This window comes from Cryptosporidium andersoni, assembly GCF_001865355.1.
Source record: "Cryptosporidium andersoni isolate 30847 chromosome Unknown contig_77, whole genome shotgun sequence".
NCBI classification, from domain to species: domain Eukaryota; phylum Apicomplexa; class Conoidasida; order Eucoccidiorida; family Cryptosporidiidae; genus Cryptosporidium; species Cryptosporidium andersoni.
The window spans coordinates 34283-54828 of NW_027122803.1; the positions used below are offsets into that span (position 1 = coordinate 34283).

The window sequence follows — 20546 nt, forward strand, 5'->3', positions numbered from 1 at the left end:
TTTTTAAATGTAACAAAGTATATTTAACATTTAATAATATATCCATTTATTTTATTCCGGGTTAATGATCCAATAATAATTTTGAGTTATTTATTTTGTTGTATATTTCCGTTATCCAATTAATAATATATAAAATAATTAACTTCGAATATTATTCTTTATTCAGTAACTGTTGCATATAAGTTTTTTTTGATCTAAAAGACAGTATATTCCTTTTTATATTAGATGTAATATTTTCAGAGTTAGTAACTTTATCAATTTGTAGTTTGAAATTTTTCTTGGTTTTCACCTTAAACAATGATATTTGATGTTTCCTTATAGTTACATTTCCAATATAAGTAAATTTGAATAAATTACAACAATACTTATTTAGTAATTGATGTAATTTTCCAGATATGGTAATACTACCAGGAATACCACATGATTCTATACGATTTCCAATAATAACATCATGACCCCAAATTTCATACCTCAATCGGCTACTTCCAACTATTCCCCCAATACAACTCCCAAAATGGAGACCAATTCTCATATTTAAATCTGGTATTTGAAACTGTTCTCTAACTAAACTTATTTGTTTTAACATAGACAAAGCCATAGCTATGGTTCGTTTAGCTCCTTCTGCAGGAGTATATTCATCCATATATGTGGGTAACGTATTATTTTGATATAATAGAGGTTTGGAACAATTTAATGGAGTTTGTTGATTAGATATATTTGAACAAGTAGATTTACACTGAAATGTTGAGTTAGATTGTACATCTAAGAAAGGATCTGGCTCACTCATTGCAACATAAGCATCACCAATAGTGAATAGTTTAAATAATCCAAATTTAGCTGTTGCCTGATCAAATTGAGCATATAAGTTACTTAGTACTAGTACTACACGTTCAGCTTCAACAGACATAGCCCAATGGGTAAAGCCACATATATCTGAAAAAAGAAATGTTACATTTTTATGCACATATACTAATTTTAAACGGTCTTCTTGGATATCAATTAGTACTCTTCTAGGAAGCATTGCAACTAGTAACTCCTCTGTTTTCTGTTCACAGTATTCTGCTTCGACTGTAGTATAAAATATAGTACGACCGGTTCTTTCACGTGTATATGATGCAATGATATTAATGCATAGACATACACAATATATAATCATTCCTTGCCAATTCATGTTACTACTTCCTGCTATGAATATTATAATCAAGAAAAATATGATCAATGTATCAAATAATATAATATATCGAAATAGAAGACCAGCATTATGATAAACTGTAGTTAATAAGAGTAATTCAATTACTCCTTCATCACACCATAAGACTTTTGAACTTTCTACAGTTGCATATTGCCATAATATTGTTAACATCAGCATCGATGCACCTCCTGCTAAAACTGCATTAAGAAATAAAATAGGCCCACCGATGTTTTTAGTACTAGTATAGAAAATATCAGCTTCTGAGTCTATATAGTCTGAATTTAACATTGATTGCTTTTTAAGTTGAAGGTTTTGCTCTTGATAATTCAAGGAGCTGCTAAATAAAATAAGCCATGAGAGGAATATAGATGCAATATAAAAAGATCTAACAGTCCATAGTACTCTAAATCTAGCACTTTCCAACTCAGTTATCTCTCCACATGGTACTATAGTAAATATTAAAGTTTGTAAAACTAGAGTTACAACAACTATAACCAAACTTTCTTCAATAGTACGTAAAGTTGTTAAATTAGAATAGTAAGTAATAAGATATCTCCGCTCAATTAAGCTATCTTTAAAACATAGATTCATTGACATTAAATTAGATATAGCTTCCTTAGTTATACCAGTTGAATTAGATGAAGAATATAATGAATTGTGTGAAGAATGAAAATTGTAATCACTTTCACTAGAACTTTCAATATTAGTGTCATAATTTTCTGAATCAACACTATGTTCATGTAGTTGCTGATGCTTAATATTATAATAATCGTATTTAGCTCCCAAATTATATCGCAATTGAACATCAGAGTAATCATGAAAGCTGCTGTTAATAGTATATAAATGTGATTTCCTTGTCAAATTTTGACTAGTATTACCACTTTTGTAATTATAATTATCATGATTATTACAGTTGTCTACATGTCTTTGAGAAAAATATCTAGCAATATTTTCGAAATGTGTGAAATGACTTTTAATATTAAGAACTAAGCTTGATACCTCATTTTCCTCTTTTTCTTTTAGACTTTGATTTGAATTTTGTAAGATATTACCTAAAGTATTCAGTGATGAATTTGACGATATGTTTTCAGCAAGTGAAAAGTGGTTTTGAATTGGATTTATGGATTCATGATCTAAAGGAGGATTAATAGACTCAAGAGAAGCTGATACAGATAATTCAGGTGATTTTGTTATAACAGCACTCATATCAGAATCTGGAGTCTTAATAACAGAGTTGGAGTTATAAATTGTTTCACTTCTTGTAGTCGAATAGGGATTCAACAAATCTGTATCTGGATATAGTTTAATAGAGTATTCACCAACTTGAATAGAGTTTACTCCTTTTCCCCGAAGTATTCTACGTGATATTAGAGTATAATTTGGATATGCAGAGCCAATAACACGATTAAGAACAAATGTGTCCATGATCCCTTTTCCTTTTACAAATATACGTTTATCTTTCCATTGTAATTGTGGAATATGCCTTAAAAACTCATAAGTTGTTGATGTAACTTGTATTTTCCCAAATTCACAAGATGATTTCATTCTACTAGCTGTATTAACTGTATCACCAAATAGTGCATATTGAGGTTTATTTGTACCTACAATACCTGATATGACTCTTCCTGAATGGATTCCTATTTTTAATTTCAGTTGTTGTAAATTTATACCAGTACCTGAAATTATACAAGGATTTCCTGTATTATTTAAAGTTAAATTTACAATATCATTAATATTTATTGATCGATAATTTTCAGATACAGTAAGATTAAATTGATTATATTGATTTTGTTTAAATGTATCCAGTTCGGGAATAATAAAGTTCATTGATGAAATTTCATAAAATATTAGGGATGCTTGTTTATGCATTTGTAGAGCTAATTTAAAAAGATTGAATAAGTCATTCATAGCAGAGTGCTTATTGCATCCAGTAGTGTTGTGTGTTGGGTTCAAGCAAGATGCAACTAGGTAAGTTTCAAATACTGTTTCAATCTTAGTACAATTATATTCCTCAGTAAGACAATCCAAAGATAAGAAGAATTTGTCTAACAAATATATAAGTTTCTTTGGAGGTAATACTGCAACGACGGTATGGAAATCATATATATCACAAAACAAAACAGATACAATACCCCTATCCTCGGCAGTTACAGTATTAGCAAAGCCCTGGATATTAAGCAATCTGTCTACAATAAAAGATGGGAGCATAGTATCAAGAATTTGTCTTTGTCTTTGTCTCAAGTCATTTGTATGATATAAAAGTAAGAATTGAGTTCTATATAGTAATTCAGATCTATATCCAAGGAAACCACAGAATAAGTTTATTCCCAACAGAATTGGAAGAAATCTAAACCAGTTAAAGGATGAAACAAACCATATAAGTTGACTAAGAACCACACTTATAAACCCAATGATTGTGATATAAACTCCTGGTATAAAACCAAGGCGAAATATAATAAATGATAAAATCGGGTATATTACAGCTAATGAGAATCCATGACAGCTTGCTAATATAGAGCTAACTGATATTATAATTAAAATTGGAAGTTGAAAATTAAATAATAAATTGCTTTTAGTACTTGTATAACTTAAAGCAAATTGGATTGACAATGACAGGCAAAATATTGATAGAGATAAACCAATCCATTTATGGCTATATTCCCATAAATTTATAGCAACAGGTGCTAAAGATAAAAATAATCCAGATAAAACAAATAGAACAGCTCTGAATGTATACCGGTATTTATGTGTCTCTAATTTCCGTTCAATTTGGTATTGCATTTCTATTTGATTAATTTTAAAAGTTAGTTTGTATGGGTTTAATAATTTATTAATTTCTTGGGATAAAGCTGCGATCCCTCCATAGTTTGAGATTCCTGTAGTACTTGTATTTATTCCATTATATAATAATTTATTTTCAAAGTTAGATGTAGAATGACCTGCAGATGTACCACTTTCATTTCCAATGAATTTATGATCCTTAATTAGTGATAAACCAAATTCAATCATTGCTCCACGAAAATCTTCCTTGTTTTCTCCTGCTAAGTTTCTGAGATATTGAATAAATTGTAAATATTTCATACCTTTAATTCTCATATATTTGAAGGACTTATTGTAAATTGAAATATAAGGTTGCTTGGGATGCCATATTAACCTACTATAATAAGCTGCATGGTTAAGCCATTCAGTAAATGAATCCAAATAATATATTAAATTATCACCTAAGTAGTTCATTATTAATACATTAAAAAGTTTATCCTTACCAATTAATTGTCTTTGTAAAAAATAATTTAATGATTCTAAGTTACTTGTTCCTAAATCAAGGTTTGGGTTTAAATAATTCATTGGAAATTTTTCCGATTTACTTAATTCTCTATTAAAGGCTGAATGATATTCGTCAACAAAGGAGAGTTTATTGAAATATGAAATAGTATTAGATACTAAACTCTGGGAAGAGGTTTGCGTACCAGAAGCTTTCTCATCTAAGAATGGCTTAACTATTTTAGATTGACCTTTTATCTGAGAATTTAAAGGATAAAAATAATTTTTAGTGTCCACAAGTACTGGTATCATATTATAATGAATTAATTCTCTTGTATTTGGAGAATCTTTTTCATCAAATCCAATATTCCAAGTCCGTTTAAATATTTTAATCGAATAGAAAATCCAAATATAGAAATATTTCAAGAGTCCCTTTATACTTTTATAATATCTTTTAATGTAAATATATTGCTTAAAACTTTCCCAAATAGGTCTCAGAGCTACATCTCTAGATTGTTTTACATGAATGTACCACCAGCTCCTAAGGGGATAAACTGGATTAGGATAAAATGCATTTATTAATAAATACCAGATAGTGTTGAATATAACAATACACATAAATAAAAGAGGCAGAGTTAAAATAAATGGTATAGATCCCAAAGATTCAAAACCTGTAAAGAAAATCTCTGACCATTCTACAAGGTTATGGGTATTTAGAAAAGCCAGTAGGATAACAAAAGTGGATGGTGTTAGAATTAGAAAAAAGAGGAATAGCCATGGAATGCTACTAACCTTCATAAAAAATGATAAAAGAGGTCCAAAAGCACTATAAAGGGTTAAAGCTGCAGATAATGTTGGAAGACCTGTAAATTTTGCTGAAGATGGACTTGAGTATGTAATAATTAAACCAAGATAAAAACTCACAATACCTAAGAACAAGCCCTCTAAAAATGATTGTATATAATTTACCCAAGATATATAATATCCATTTCTTGAAACATTGTAAAGAATAGGTAAGTCTAGAAGTTCAGGTGATACATCAATTCCAGTGTATCCATACACAACTGGAGGCACAACTGTCAATACTAAAGAGTATGCATTTATTAGGGGGACAGAGTAAATAGGAGTTCCAGACCATTGACAATAAAATTGATATATCACATGTGGAGTCATCAAATATACGGTTTTGAATAGTGAGAAGAATAAAATTAAGTTTGTTCTATACCATGTCAATCTTCCAGCCCTAGAGAGTAAAGGAAATACTTGATAGAATTTAGTGATTGAAACATCAGAAATCGCTGCTATTGAAGATGTTCTAGCTTTAGATGAGGTTTGAGTATGTGATCTTTTTATCATATCCTGTAGGTACATTGCACTTTCATCGTTCGAATTATTTGAAATAGACACATGTACTCTATTATTTTCATCCTTAGGTTCATTATTCTTAGCTTTATTTACTTTTTTATGATAAATATGAGGATTATCTTGTCTATTAGTTCTTGCTTTTGCTTTAGCACTTTTAAAAATATTTTTGTTGTTATTGGTTACATTTATAGATATATCACAAGGTGCCATTAGAGGAATATTTCCAGTATTACCAGAAATTCCCATAATTACAGGACGTGGTAAAACATTTTTCCTTAAATGAGTTGAGATTGATTCAATATGAGTGGGCATTGTATCACTAACTACAACAAATGGGCACATAATAACAACAGAAAAAAAGTAGTTAAGTATATCTCTAGAAGAGAAGATTTCATCCAGTTGCCTAGCAGAAAATATAATTCCTGGTAAAACATTTGTGATTCCTTTCCCTGGGTAATTACCACTCCATCCTAACCATTCATGTCCTCCCTTACGAATAGATTTAATGAAGGGATCTTGTAATAGCCCAATATCTGTCCTTGATAAAGATTGAATCCAATTAATAGAATGCTCTCCAGAAAGTGTCGATAAGGATACAAAATTTGAGAATATATTTGGTGCTTTTTGTTTTTTTTGTAAATCTTTTTCAATGTTTGAATCACTTAGTGAATTATAACTCCCTTTATATAAATAATTTTCTAAAGCTTTTAAATCATCTAATATTGTCGAAAGTAGTATTATACATTTCTGAGTAGAATTCAATTGCAGCCTATCAAGTCTAATAAGAGCTATTTCTTTATAAAAAGGAAAAATTTTGTGTAGTAGTTTAATTGAATTAGTTGATGATAACTGAAATAAAAACCATGGTTTAATACCACAGTCAATGATAGATTGTATTGTTCTTGGAACTTTATCTTGCAATCTATACTCTAATCCAACATGTCCAAGATAATCCATATTAATTTTAATTGATTCAAAGTAATCATCAACTGAATTATCTAAAATAAATGTAAAATTATCAGAATTCTCTATTAGGGAACGTCTTAGACTTATTCTCTGTGCCAGTTTTGGGCTTATATTTTTTTTAGCAAAGATAAAAACTTTGCATCCTTCGTACTCAAGTTTCTTAATTCTACAAATGAGTTCCTCAAGATTTGTAGCCCTTTCAATTGGTGAATTATTAGTAGATTTTAAATTATTTATCCCAATATTTCCAACTTCACTACCATTATCAAATTTCGTAGCTTTATTTGTTAGAAACTCTGTAGATAGCAAAGGTAACATGTGCTCTGCTAATCCTCTAGTGTATAAAGTTACTATATGAGTATGAGGAAATCTAACAAGCATTGAAACTTCTTGTTTCAAATTATTTTCACTTCTATAAAGTAAAGAAGCAAAAACAGTGCGTCCAAAGCTTTCAACTACAATATGTTGAGTGTTAATTAAAACCAGTCTCATTCCACATCCTGCCGCTGCATGTACAATAGTTAAGTCATCTTCATCTATTCCAGAATATTGAACATAAGCTCTAGGGAAATAAGAGTTGTATAATGCTATTCTCTGTTGTCTTTGCTTTATTCTAAAGTAATATTTTCCAATTGTATGTGAAGATCTAGATTTACTTTTTCCTAAAGGAACAGCTACTTTTGAATTGTTAGGTGAAGAAAAATCTTTCTTTAAGGTAAACCCAATATTTTCTCTTAGTTTTCTGTTTTTTCCTACATCTCTATCTGAGGAAATATATTTAATAGAACGAGGATGAGTTAAATAGGCTTTAATTAGCCATATTTCTCTAGGTATAAAATATAATCCATTTATTCTACGCTGTTTAAGAAATTTCTCGTAATTCCTATTATATCTTCTTGAGATCATATCTTGTGAAGATAGAATTCCATAACTTGAACTTAGGAATCTTGAATATTTCAGTTTATTTAAATCTGGAGTACCTGGGGATAAGCCCGATGATGATAATGAATTCCTAATTTTTAAAGCTTGTGCAATTTCTGAATAATTTGTATTTCTGGGAGAGGATGAAAATTTAGTACCAAAACTTAGTGATAACTTATTTTCTGAAGATATTTGTTTGTGAATATTAAGTATATTCTTAAAAAAATTAACTACTTGACTTTTTTTTCTTTTCCAGCAATTTATTATTCTAGAATGATTATTTAAAGTATCATTAATCTTTTTTTTTTGTTCTTTAAAACTATTTTTTTTTTTCATATCTGATGAAATAGATAAAAAAGAGAATTTGATAGTTGTTTTATGTTGAAAATAATTTTGCTTGTCCCATATTGTTTTAACTGAGGGTATATGAATTGAACTTCTCGGAATTTTAGGCTGTATAACTCTTAAATGTGGAACAATTGTATTACAAATAGCCATGGCATATAACATATCAGTTAGAATAGATCTATTTGCAAAATCAACTTCTTGATCTTCATAATTACTTTCTTCCTTAGATGATATCAAAGAATCCCCTAATAAGTCAACTTTATTTTCTGTTCTTGTGAATTTATTCTTACGGAGAGAGGATCTTAAAGAGTATTCTACTGAATCTAGTAATAATCTCTTTATAACAGATGAATACTCATTCTCTAAATCATATTCTATTTTATCAGACCAACTGTAAAACCTGCTTGTCAATTCTACAATATTATTGAACAGTAAATATAAAACATCCTCTATAGGATTATCATATTCTTCAGTATTAGTGTTATATGAGTTTATACTAGGGCAAAAAGAATCACTACTATGCCCTGAAGAAGAGTATATATAAGAGTTTGAAGTACGTTTGTTAAATATAATGTGACTTAACATTCTAATCACATGATGAGGAACTAGGTGAATTGGTAAAGCTGGATGCCATAAATGAGATGATGAAATATTTCTATACTGAGATATATCATCTACAGTAATATCTAACTGTGCTTCTAAATCAATTAATGACTTTGGAGGGACTCGTTGTCGTAATTGAGATTCAACTTTGATCTGAGGAACTGGTGGCCATGGTTTTCTATACTCTGGTACCCAAAGATCCGGTGGAGTTTCAACTATTGTATTTCTTAAGTATGTAATTTCTTTTGGATAAGATGAATATTTCCTATTTGTATCTTCAATAATAGGATTTTTATTATCAGGCTCAACATCAGCTAGAATAGATATTATATTTGTATTAAATATACTCAATCTACTTAGTGAAAGTAAAACCGAAGCATAACGGTATAATTCCAATTTCTCAGGTGGTTTTAGGTCAATATATTTAATTGGTAAATTGATATTAGGCCTTACTACTCTAAGCGAACCATTACAAAATCTAGAAGCTTCATATCTATGCCATGAAGTTGAATGAAATTTCCAAACAGAACCTGATACTATTGGAAACTTAGGAGCTACATCTAGATTTCCAGTTTTTGAAAATTTGAAATCTTCACCTGTACATAAGCTTAATACTTTAAGTTTCATTGGTAGTATTTCCATTATTGCAGACTGACATGTCATTGCAAAGTCAACTTGCCCAAATGAATCAAGAGAATCATATTTATGGAAGGATACTTTTATTTTTTCAGATTCCTTGCCTGATCCCAATTTATTAAGACCCAAATCTTCAAAGCTGCTTATTGTTATATTATTATGTGGAGGTGGATTTGAAGAAATAGATTGTGCTGGTGTTAATTTTTTATCTATAATTTTATTATATTTTTCATCATCCTTTTCTAATAGTTTTGCTGGAATGTCATCTGGAGTTTTAACAATAATGTTCGATTGAGATTCTAATAAATCTTCAGAATTATCTAGGTAATTTTCAGTCATTTGCTTTCTATCTATATGAGGTATAATTTCTGAATTATGCTTTATATCTGTATTTTGTATCATATTATTAAGTTGTTTGTGTGCTGAATATAAATACTTTTTCCCTTGTGGATCATCATTTCTTATTGTATTAAAGTGTTTTTGTTTATTATCAAAGTTTAATTTCAAATCTTGATATTCTAAAGAGATTTCTGTATTTGAATATACTTCAAAAGGCTTATATTGATCTTTTGTAATCTGTTTATTGTTTGTAATAAAATTTTTGTCTTGTATCTTTTTTATTTCCTCAATATCCTTATTGCATACTAATTCGCAAGATTTCTCAGGTTTTGTCTTAGGATAGTGTAACTGTGCATTTACTGATAAAGCCACTGTATTATGTAAATTATAATTTTCTTCATTAGTATTATATACTATAGCCTTATTTCTTGAAAATCTTAATATACTTATCATCCGAATAAGATCAGTCATAGCTGTCAGTGTAATTGGAACACCTAAATGAAATATAACTGCAAATTCAAAAGGTAAAAACCAACGATCCTTATTAAAATTCCTTATAATTGAATTGGAATTAACCGTAACTAAATGATCCATGTAAATTTCAAATATTGAAAATTCCCTTGTAAAGGAAATGACTATAATAAAAATAAGTAATAAACAAAAGGAACCAAGACAAATAATTGAAAAGATATTTTCAACTTTTAAATGTAAATAATATCGTAACCATCTATCAGTCATTCTATGCTGTCTACAAACAATTCTTGTATCTGTTCCAGCATAAACCACAACTGCTAAAACCCAACTTGCAAATCTTAATCTAGAAAACATCTGAGCAAAATGATCAATTGATAATGCAGTAGCTCTTGGATTCCCTTCCCATTTTAAAGAACCCTCAAAATTATATATATCATCCGAAGGAGTACTACATGTTAAACGCCCCTGCATAATTATTATTTCATGTACAGCACATTCTAAATCTGTTTGAGAACCTGTTGGTTCACATGTACGAACTAATCTAGAGCCATCTACATCTTCCGATGAAATATAAGCTTTCTTACCACTAGACTGTAAAACTACAACATCCGCTGGAAATTGTTCACCATCTAGTACACACACTATATCACCAACTTTTAATTTTCCCCATTTTAATAAACTAAATTCCATTTTATTTGAATTAAATACTAAACAATATGTATTATTTATTCTATAATCAGATAAACGAGTCTTTATATAAAAGTATAAATCTACTGTAAAAGGAGGTAAAATTGTTAATAAAATAGATGGAGCTAAAATAGCCCAACGATAATTACCCAATCTTGTCTCAGTTAATAAAGACAGAGCTACTGATATAAATGTAACTAATACAGGAATTCTTCGAAAACGTAACCATAGTGCTAATAGTAGAAATTGGAACCAATTATAAGCCGTACTTGAATATTGGTTAGATGGATAATTATTTATATCTTCCATTTCATTAGTAGGATTTAATAGAATTTTTCTTGTTACCCATACAGGTCTCTTTACTATACCTTTAATATTCTGATCTTCACCTATATTAGAAATATCTCCAGCAGTCTCAGCCATTATATAGCTCATACGTTTTTCTACATTCATAAATGACATTTTTAATATCTTATATACCTAAATCATTAACAGTTTAAAACCAAGTCTTGAATTACTTTATATCTCGAGTGTTGAATCTTGTCTTCAATTTATATCTTTGTAATTTTCTTCTTAGAGATTCAAATAAAGTAAAATGAAAAAAAATCTTTTAATTAATATTTATAACATTTATAATCTATTATGAAAATTATATTTAAAAAAAATATTTAAAGAAAAATCTTAGCGTTTAATTTGACAATGTATCTGTAGTACTGTTGCATACCGGTATTTTTAAAATATAAATATAGCGCCCCCACAAAATATTGCATGTATTTATCTCAAAGATAGGAACTCGATAAATTTTATTATTATTTTCATAATTAAACAAAATATTTTTAATATATATTAAAATTACTAATCAATGTAATTACTTCTTTTTTTAACTATAAATATCTATTTATATAAATTCCAAAGACTCATTTAAATTTATTACAAAATCATCAATTTCATGATATTAATTCTTTGGAATAATATCATGAAATTAATTATTGTTCATAATAATAGAAAAGAGTACTATATTACACATATATCATTATTGAAATATAGAATTATATAATATGTTATTAAATTAAATAGAATCCTAAATATATATATATATATAAGACAACCTTACTAATATCTAAATTTAAATATTATTAACCATTAATCATATATAAAATAGAAACAATATATCACCTATATAATCAAATATGTAATTTATTTGATAATTTCTTAATAATAGATTTTTTAACCTTCTTGAATATTTTATCAACTTCAATATCACCAGAAGATAAAGATTTAAGTTCATATTGTAAATTATTTAATGAATCATCTATATTAGAACCATTATTTATAGTACAATCTTCAAATACTAAATCTTTCGAATTTGAAGAAGAGTTAAAATTATCCCTATTAAATACATTTTGAACTATATCTAATAATTTCTGAGCAGGCTCTAAATAAAAATCTAATCCAGATAATTGAGATTTTATATTATTATTAATATTACAATCATTACTATTACTATTATCTTTAGATTCATTAGTATTATTATTACATTGAATATCTACAAGTAACCTATGATTAGATCTTGCTAATCCAATCCATTTATTACTATGTGGTAGTAATCTTTGATATTTTGCTCTTGATAAATCATATTTACAAGAAGATATAGGATCTAATCTTTCCCATTGTCTTGCACAATCAGCATCTGTCCTACCAAGTACAAAATCTTTTATTTTACTCCAATTCCCAGGCCCAAACCTATGTACAGCATCAATTAATAATTCATTCTCTTTAACACTCCATGGACCCTTATATATTTCAGGTTTAAGTAAATTTACAAAACGTTCACGGCATTTAGCATCATCTTTACCTGGTATATGTCTTGATATTTTTACCCACGAATTTTGTCCATATATAGATACAGCAAATTGTAAACGTACATCTTCATATAATGTCCATGGTCCATGTTTTAATGTTTTTTTAATACTACGTACATATCTTGATCTACATTGTTGATTTGTTCTCCCTGGTAAGTAACTTGCAACATAATTCCACTTACTTGTACATTTATGAGCTTCTAATATATCAAATCCACCCATTGATTCTATAATAGAAAGTAATTTTTCATCTTCATCTTTATTCCAACTACTTTTAATTAATTTTTTATTTAAACTTCTTTGATAACGTACAATACATTGATATGGAGTTCTACCAGTACCAAGTTTATTTGCAATTAATCTCCAATTATGCCCATTATAATAAGAAGCTAAACCAATTAATGAAATATCCTCTTCTTTAGTCCATGGACCTTTATTTATATTTGGATCAATAAGATGATACCAAGTAATTTGACAATCCTTCCCAGTTCTTTCACATCTTCCACCAATATCTAAAGCTACATGATTCCAAAATTCAATCCAATAATCTTGAATATTTAAATCTGTATTCTTATCCTTCAATTGTATTAGTAAATTATCTAAATATTTCATTTTATATGTTACATCTGATTCCTCATTATTTAAACAACTTTCATATAATCTTAATTTTGCAGAAATTTCTATTATTGAAGTTTCCAAATGTAAATCAACTAATTTTGCAAGATTCTTTATTTCACTAGATAGCCATATACCATGATTCCAATCATATTTTCTTCTATAACTTGGTAATAATCTACGTGCTCTATTTTTAAGTATAGTTTCACCATTACTTGGAGCAGATATCCCCTCATTATTAATAAAAAGTGACATATTATCATATTTTCTATCTTCAATTCCTGGTCTCTTTCTATATTTTAAATCATTAAAATTTTTGATTAACTCATATTGCCAAATCCAAATACAATATTTCATATATTTCCTAAAATATTGTGTACGAATCCTTTTTAATTCATTTATACAATCTAAGTATTCAAATAATAATTTATCCATCTTTTATTATTATTTTATCATTATTTATTAATAAATTATTAGTTATTATCTTATATATTCTAAAATATAAGGCTACTGCGCCAATAATATTCTTAATTATCATAATTATCCTTTTATAAAGAAATAATATTATTATATTTATTTATATTATATTATATTGTAATCGAATTAAGCTTAAATTTATATAAATTCTTATTATTTGTTAAGTTAGTAATATTTATTTATTTAAAATTTAATCTTTTTTTTTTTTTTAATTAATTAATAATATAATTGAAAATATTTAATCTATTAGAATCGATATTATAAAATATTAAAATAAATAATATTTACATTTATATAATAAAAAAGTATCAAAGATATCTGAGTATCTTAATAAATATAGTAAAATATTATCATTCTATAATGTTAAGCTTCAACTTAATTATAAATAATAAATAAAAGATTCTAAAATTAAATTTAAACTAATATATATATAATATAATATATTTAATATAATATAAATATTTGTATCAAAATAATACACAATTACCTCAAAATTTATTTGATCAAATATTAACTAAGATTAATATTATAATTTAAGAAATTGTTTATATTAGTAAAATTTATTTATTAAAAATGATCCTATTTTAAATAATCTACTTATATATATATATATATAACTTATATTTTCTAATTTATAATAAAATATATATTACTAAATTTTGTTTCTTAAATTTTAATAAAAATTGTAAAAATAAAGTAATTTTACAATATAAACTATAATAGTATATGTATATATATGTAAAAAATATGTATATATATCCTGTAAATACCTGATATTAACATTACCCCAAGATTATATCACAATTTTATTCATTCAATATATTGTTTTATGATTGTAATCATATCTTGTAATTTCATACATTCTATATTCTTCGGTAATAAGTAACACATTGATTGTTCCCATTCAAAACAAAGATGAGAATATAATTCTCTATACATTTTTAAGTTAAGTTCATATATTTTGTTCTTGTTATTTCTACATGATAAAATATATTTATGATTCATATATTTTTTATCTAGTAATATTCTATCATAAATTTCAAAATAAAACCAAAGTAATTTTGAAACTTCTTTATCAATATTTGATATAATACTATTTATAGATTTTTCTATTTCATCTATTCTTTCATATAATATTTCTTTCTGTTCATCAGGTACTTCTTTATTATGAAATTTTGAATTTATTCCTGCTAATTCCGAATTTAAAATTTGGTATTGAGTATTTAATTGTTTTATTTTATGCGAAAGAAAGTTATGTTCTGCATTTAAACTTTCCATAGATAATTCTTCTAATGATATTTTAATAGAGGGTTTTATATTTTTTCCATTATTTTGAATATAAGAATCTTTAGTAAAATTATTTGAAATTATTAAGCTTTCATTAAGAGACTTTTGTTGATCTATAGGATTTTCACTTATATAATTTTCAATTTTATTATTTGTTCTTAGATATAACTTTGATGAACATAGTATCTCTATGGTATCATAGTTAGGAATGACTTTAAAAATATAATATAACCAATAGATATATAAAAGTAATATTTTTAGCATATCAAATAATAAATCTATGTTTATATTATTTAGATTGGTTTAAACAATAAACAAATTTAGTTTTATGTTAAGTATAAAAATAACTAATTTACTTGCTAAAATTCATCACCGCTAGTAAAATAGTGTATATTGCATTAAAATTAGGTGAGAATGGAAATACTTTTAATATATTATTTGAATTTATGATTTTTTAGAAATAAGGGATCACAAAGTGGATTTAATAATCCTAATCCATTAAGTTATATTAATATTAATACTAATCATTTGCATTTCTTTAAATTTATTAGTCATTATTGGAAAATATATATATGATGGATAACATTTAGATGTATTGGTTTACAAGATCATTTAGTTTTAGTTTTAATTAAAAATAAATTTGTTTTTAAAATATAATAGTTAAATTAATATATAATTTTGTTAGATTGAGTTATAGTGATTATTTATTAATATAATTTGGATATTTAAAAGATATTATTTATTATTTTTCATTAATAATATATTTAATATTTGAAATTATAAAATTAATTAGGAAAGTATTCAAGAATATATATAAATATTCTTAATTAGAAATATTTAATAATAGAAACAAAAGAATGATATATAAACAATAAAATTCCCATTACTTTTTTTTTTAATATTTAAATATATTTAAAAAATTTAATTAGCTTCTATATACTTGTGTATTTATATTAATTTTATAAATAACCTACATAATACAAATAAGTTAATTTCCATACTTTGACTACTTAATATAGAGTCCCTAAATATAGCTACTATTTTATAAGGTATATTAGCTAATATATTTATATTATTAATAAAAAAATTAATTTAATTATAAGAAAGTAGCTATAATATAAAGTTACTTATATATTATCAGTGTTGATTTTATTTTGTATATTGTTTATATTAGAGAAAATGATTGTATATCAATTATTACAATACTTAAATTGATTCAAATATAATGAGATCTTTATTAATTTCATTTATATTTACTAATATCTTATATTTTAAGATTATTGGTTAAATATTGATTTGATTATAATTCCAATACTTTTTAGAGAATTTTAAAATTAATTTAAAGTAAAAATTATCTTAACCCTTATAATATTAAAATTACTAGATTTATCCTATTTAATTTTTTTTTCTTTTAGAAATTAATGTAATTGTATATAATATATACTATAAATACAAAAAAAGAAAAAAGATATATTTAGTATTTATTAAATATTTTATATTTAATTTCCAAAGTAGATATTATGATAATAAAAAGTAATTGTAATAATTTATACAAGTGCAAACCCTTCTTTACCTTCAGTAATAGCTTGTAATAATTTTGCTCTTAGTTGTTCCTTACTAGAATAATTAGGTAGATCCAATTGATTAAAACATGTATGAGCACTAGGTAATCTATTTTCACCAAATGCTTTATGTATACTAAATTTTTGTGGTCCTCTCATACCCATTAAATTTTTAAAACCCCCTAATGGTACACGTGATGTACCAGTTACAAATTGTACAAAAGTAGCCAGACGATTTTGATCAAACTCTTCTAATGTTTCCCAAAACCAGATTATTTGCTGGGAATTTTTGGTATAGTTATGATACTCTGTATTATCTCTCAAATCATTTAAGTTAATTGTTGGAGATCCAGATATTAATAATTCAAGTTCTTTATCATCAAAAATTGCAATAAGACGTGATGGAATTAATTCATGGAATCCAGATAAAAATACATTTAATTGTTTTTCAATAAGTTTTACAGTTTTATATTCACATAATAAACATACATATTCATATTTATTTTCATCTGTAACTGCAATATTTGCACCATTTGGTTTTAATTCTACAAGTTTACTTCTTCCAAATTCATCTATGGTTGTAGTGAAATTTAACTCCAAACCTAAATCTTCAATTGGATGTTCTAACATTATATTCAGATTTCTGTATAATTCTGGATCAATTGGTTCTGCATCAGCAGGTGTTATTGGTTGCCCTAACATATGTTTATAAAATGATCTTGTAAACCATGCATCTAAATGTTGCCCATCATATATACATTTTCCAATAATGCGACCAATAAATTTAAAGAAATGTAAATGATCAGCATTAATATAACTTAATGGATTAGGATGATTAAATTCACTTTTTGATCCCTCACGTCTAAATAATGCATAGTCAGGATTAAACATCTCACGTGCAAGTATATTGTACCATTCTCTAGTAACACCACCTGCATCTACACCTTCTTCACCATGGAATGTTATATGTAATTTTTGTTTTAATTGATCTGATGTTTTAGTACTTATTTGTTGATAACTATCCATAAATACACGATTTCTTCGTACTACTAATCTTAATTGATGATGATCTGTATTACGGTAACTACTACTTTCACGCCTTAGTTGACGTAATCTATGACGGAAATATGTTCTTTTGTTTTCAAAATTTACAACCATTGGTGCTAAACGTAGCAATGGTACTAGGCTACCATTAGGAGGTAGTAATAATTGAGGAAATGATTGTAATAATGAATTAAGTGAGCGACGATGACGATAACTAAATCTTATAATTTCATGATGTTTTTGCTTGCATTTATCATTTAAAAGTTCAATTATATTTCCATTACAACTTATATCACCTAATTTAGAGATTTCAGCAGTTTTAGAATCTGTTTTATTAATTGAGTCATATGATAGATTATTATTTATATGACTTTTATCTCCCATTTTTTGTAATTCTAATTGTGTTGCAGATGCACTTAATAACTTCACATTTATATCTGTATCTAGTGCCAATACTGAAGAAAGTCCCATTGATGATGCAACTGAAGCTTGTTGTATTGTATAACATGCTTCTAACAATGGAATTAATAATATAATGACATCTGATAGATGATTAATAGATAAATTTAATGTTCCATCTACATTTGTTTGAGTTTGTGATACAACAGTATCCCCTTCCATAGATATATCAGTGCCTAGATCAAAATAAGACTTTCTTCTTATTCCATCATAACATGAAAATTCGCTTAAAGTATGATCTAATGTTTGCCATAATTCATCAAACCCACATAATAAAAAGAACTCAGAATATAAATATAATCTGAGTGAATTTGGTTGAATTTCTGATATATTTGGATATAAATAACTCCAACTTTCATAATAACTATACTCAGATTTCTCATATTTTTGTTTAAAAGTTCCATTCATATTAATGTCACCATTATTTTCATTTGTATTTGCTATATTATTATTATTATTATTATTATTATTATTATTATTATTATTATTGGTATTTAGATTATTTGCAAAATTTCCAGAATTAGATTTATTTAATGCTTCACCTAATATATCCATGTATTGATTAACAATTCTAAGGAAAATTATTGCATCATCAATACCACAATAATTTGTTGAATTTGATATCATTAGTACCCTCATCTGATCTTGCCAATTTTTAATCCTCTCATTTCCACTTCTTAAACAATTACTTAATTGTTTTAACATTAGTATTAAATCTTTTATTATTAATTTAGTCTTTTCCATTAATATATCATGAACCATAAATTTACAAATATCATTGGAATATAAAATTCCAAGTAATTCTGTATATAGTTTTATTGTTTGCCGTGATTGATTGAATGAAGAATTACTACTATCTCGTAATGATTGAGAATTTGAATTAATTCCATATATAAATGAAATAGGGCTAAAAAGTGGCATTAGAAATGTCTCCAAGTAGTATGGGCATGATGTTATACTAGTCCAAATATTTTGTAGTGATAAATTAATTTTTCTGAGTGAATTATTGTTATCTGATTGATTACAAGTTATATTATACTTATCTTCATTATATTTAGTAAGGATAGAATTCTCATTACTAAGATCTTCACATTTAATATTTTCATTAATTTTGTTATCACAGATATTGTATAGATCAATTTGAATTTCTGGTATATCTTCAACAGTAGTAGTAAGTATTCGTAGAATTAAACTTATTAGTTTCTGTATATGCTGAGGAGAGCATTGAATATTTGGATAATTAAGCATATCAATTAATAATAATAAAGGTGTAAATATTGGCATATTAACTAATTTTGATGGAAAATCTGGCATATTTACTTGTCTATTTCCATTTATATTACAAGGAGAATTACCACTAATATCTACAATTTCTTCATCATTATCTATCATATCATCAAATTCACCATTTGGACTACATTCAAGTGAATCACAAAGCCCACTATAGTCAGAGTTATATATTTGAAGATGTTTAGAGTTTCTATCAGGAGTGTGTAAGGCTACCGAAGTAGAAGATGGCACATCAATTGATTGTCTGTTATATTCACCAACTCCTTCAAACATATTATTAAATGTAGTTCTTGTATTTATTAGTTCCTTTGATTCATCACTTCTGGTCATTTGTGCATTATCCAATCCTTCCTTAGTAAATCTTCTCTTCTTTTTCCTAGATGACTCATGACATACCAATGGCTGTGGTGAACAAGTTCTTCTTCTTTCTTCTGATTTTCCTTTTAATTTTGAAGTTGAAAGGTGATTATTATCACAAATTTCAATTTTTCTTGTCTTATTAGTATTGTTAGCCTTCAAATAATTATTCTTTATATATTTAGTATTATTATTTGATTGTTCATTACTTATATTAATAAATTCACTACTTGACTTCATATATGTACCAATTGGATCCCATGGGTTAGATAACGATGTTATCAATATTGGTAAATGGGAAATATATTCTATAAGATATTCTAATATTTGTAAAGTTGCATAATACATTATATTAGGTGTGTGTATGTCACAATTATAAATCAAAGAATTTAGTATAGAATCATATGAAACGACATTTGACCATATACCATTAATTCCAGATTCATCATAGGTTAATATATGTTCATTAGAATTGTCACTATTTTGATTGTTTTCAATTTCCACTTTATAGTCCATATTCAAAATAGAATCATTCTCACACTTTTTAGGTTTAATTTGTTTATATTTTGATAGCAAGTGTATAGGTGACATTTTTTCATTTCCACTAAGCCATAGTATCGTAAACCAAGTATCTAAAATTATTATCTTATTGGAATTAAGTGAAGTGAGCATATAGAATAAATATGTTTGAAATAGTGGTTTTGAGATATTCTGACGAGAAAATATTGTATTAAGTATAATTCGAGGTATTAAATTAATTGAAAAAACACTGCTGATATTTGTTCTTCCATTCTTATAATT

The 20546-nt window shown here is 26.2% G+C and overlaps 4 protein-coding genes across 4 annotated transcripts; all 4 read right to left on the reverse strand.

The window, feature by feature from the left end:
• Positions 1 to 151: 151 nt before the first annotated feature.
• Positions 152 to 11254, reverse strand: cand_038500 (adenylate and guanylate cyclase catalytic domain-containing protein; the record flags this gene model as incomplete). Its single annotated transcript, XM_067214073.1, has 1 exon — positions 152 to 11254. One exon carries the CDS (start codon positions 11252 to 11254, stop codon positions 152 to 154), a length of 11103 nt encoding a protein of 3700 aa, XP_067069740.1.
• A 722-nt stretch (positions 11255 to 11976) lies between these two features.
• Positions 11977 to 13704, reverse strand: cand_038510 (MYB-like DNA-binding domain-containing protein; the record flags this gene model as incomplete). The annotated part of the gene is made up of 1 exon (XM_067214074.1): positions 11977 to 13704. The coding sequence occupies one exon, from the start codon at positions 13702 to 13704 to the stop codon at positions 11977 to 11979; it is 1728 nt and encodes a 575-aa protein (XP_067069741.1).
• Positions 13705 to 14556: 852 nt separating this feature from the next.
• On the reverse strand, positions 14557 to 15297 carry cand_038520 (uncharacterized protein; the record flags this gene model as incomplete). The annotated part of the gene is made up of 1 exon (XM_067214075.1): positions 14557 to 15297. One exon carries the CDS (start codon positions 15295 to 15297, stop codon positions 14557 to 14559), a length of 741 nt encoding a protein of 246 aa, XP_067069742.1.
• Positions 15298 to 16580: 1283 nt separating this feature from the next.
• Positions 16581 to 20417, reverse strand: cand_038530 (HECT domain-containing family protein; the record flags this gene model as incomplete). The annotated part of the gene is made up of 1 exon (XM_067214076.1): positions 16581 to 20417. The coding sequence occupies one exon, from the start codon at positions 20415 to 20417 to the stop codon at positions 16581 to 16583; it is 3837 nt and encodes a 1278-aa protein (XP_067069743.1).
• Positions 20418 to 20546: the final 129 nt, after the last annotated feature.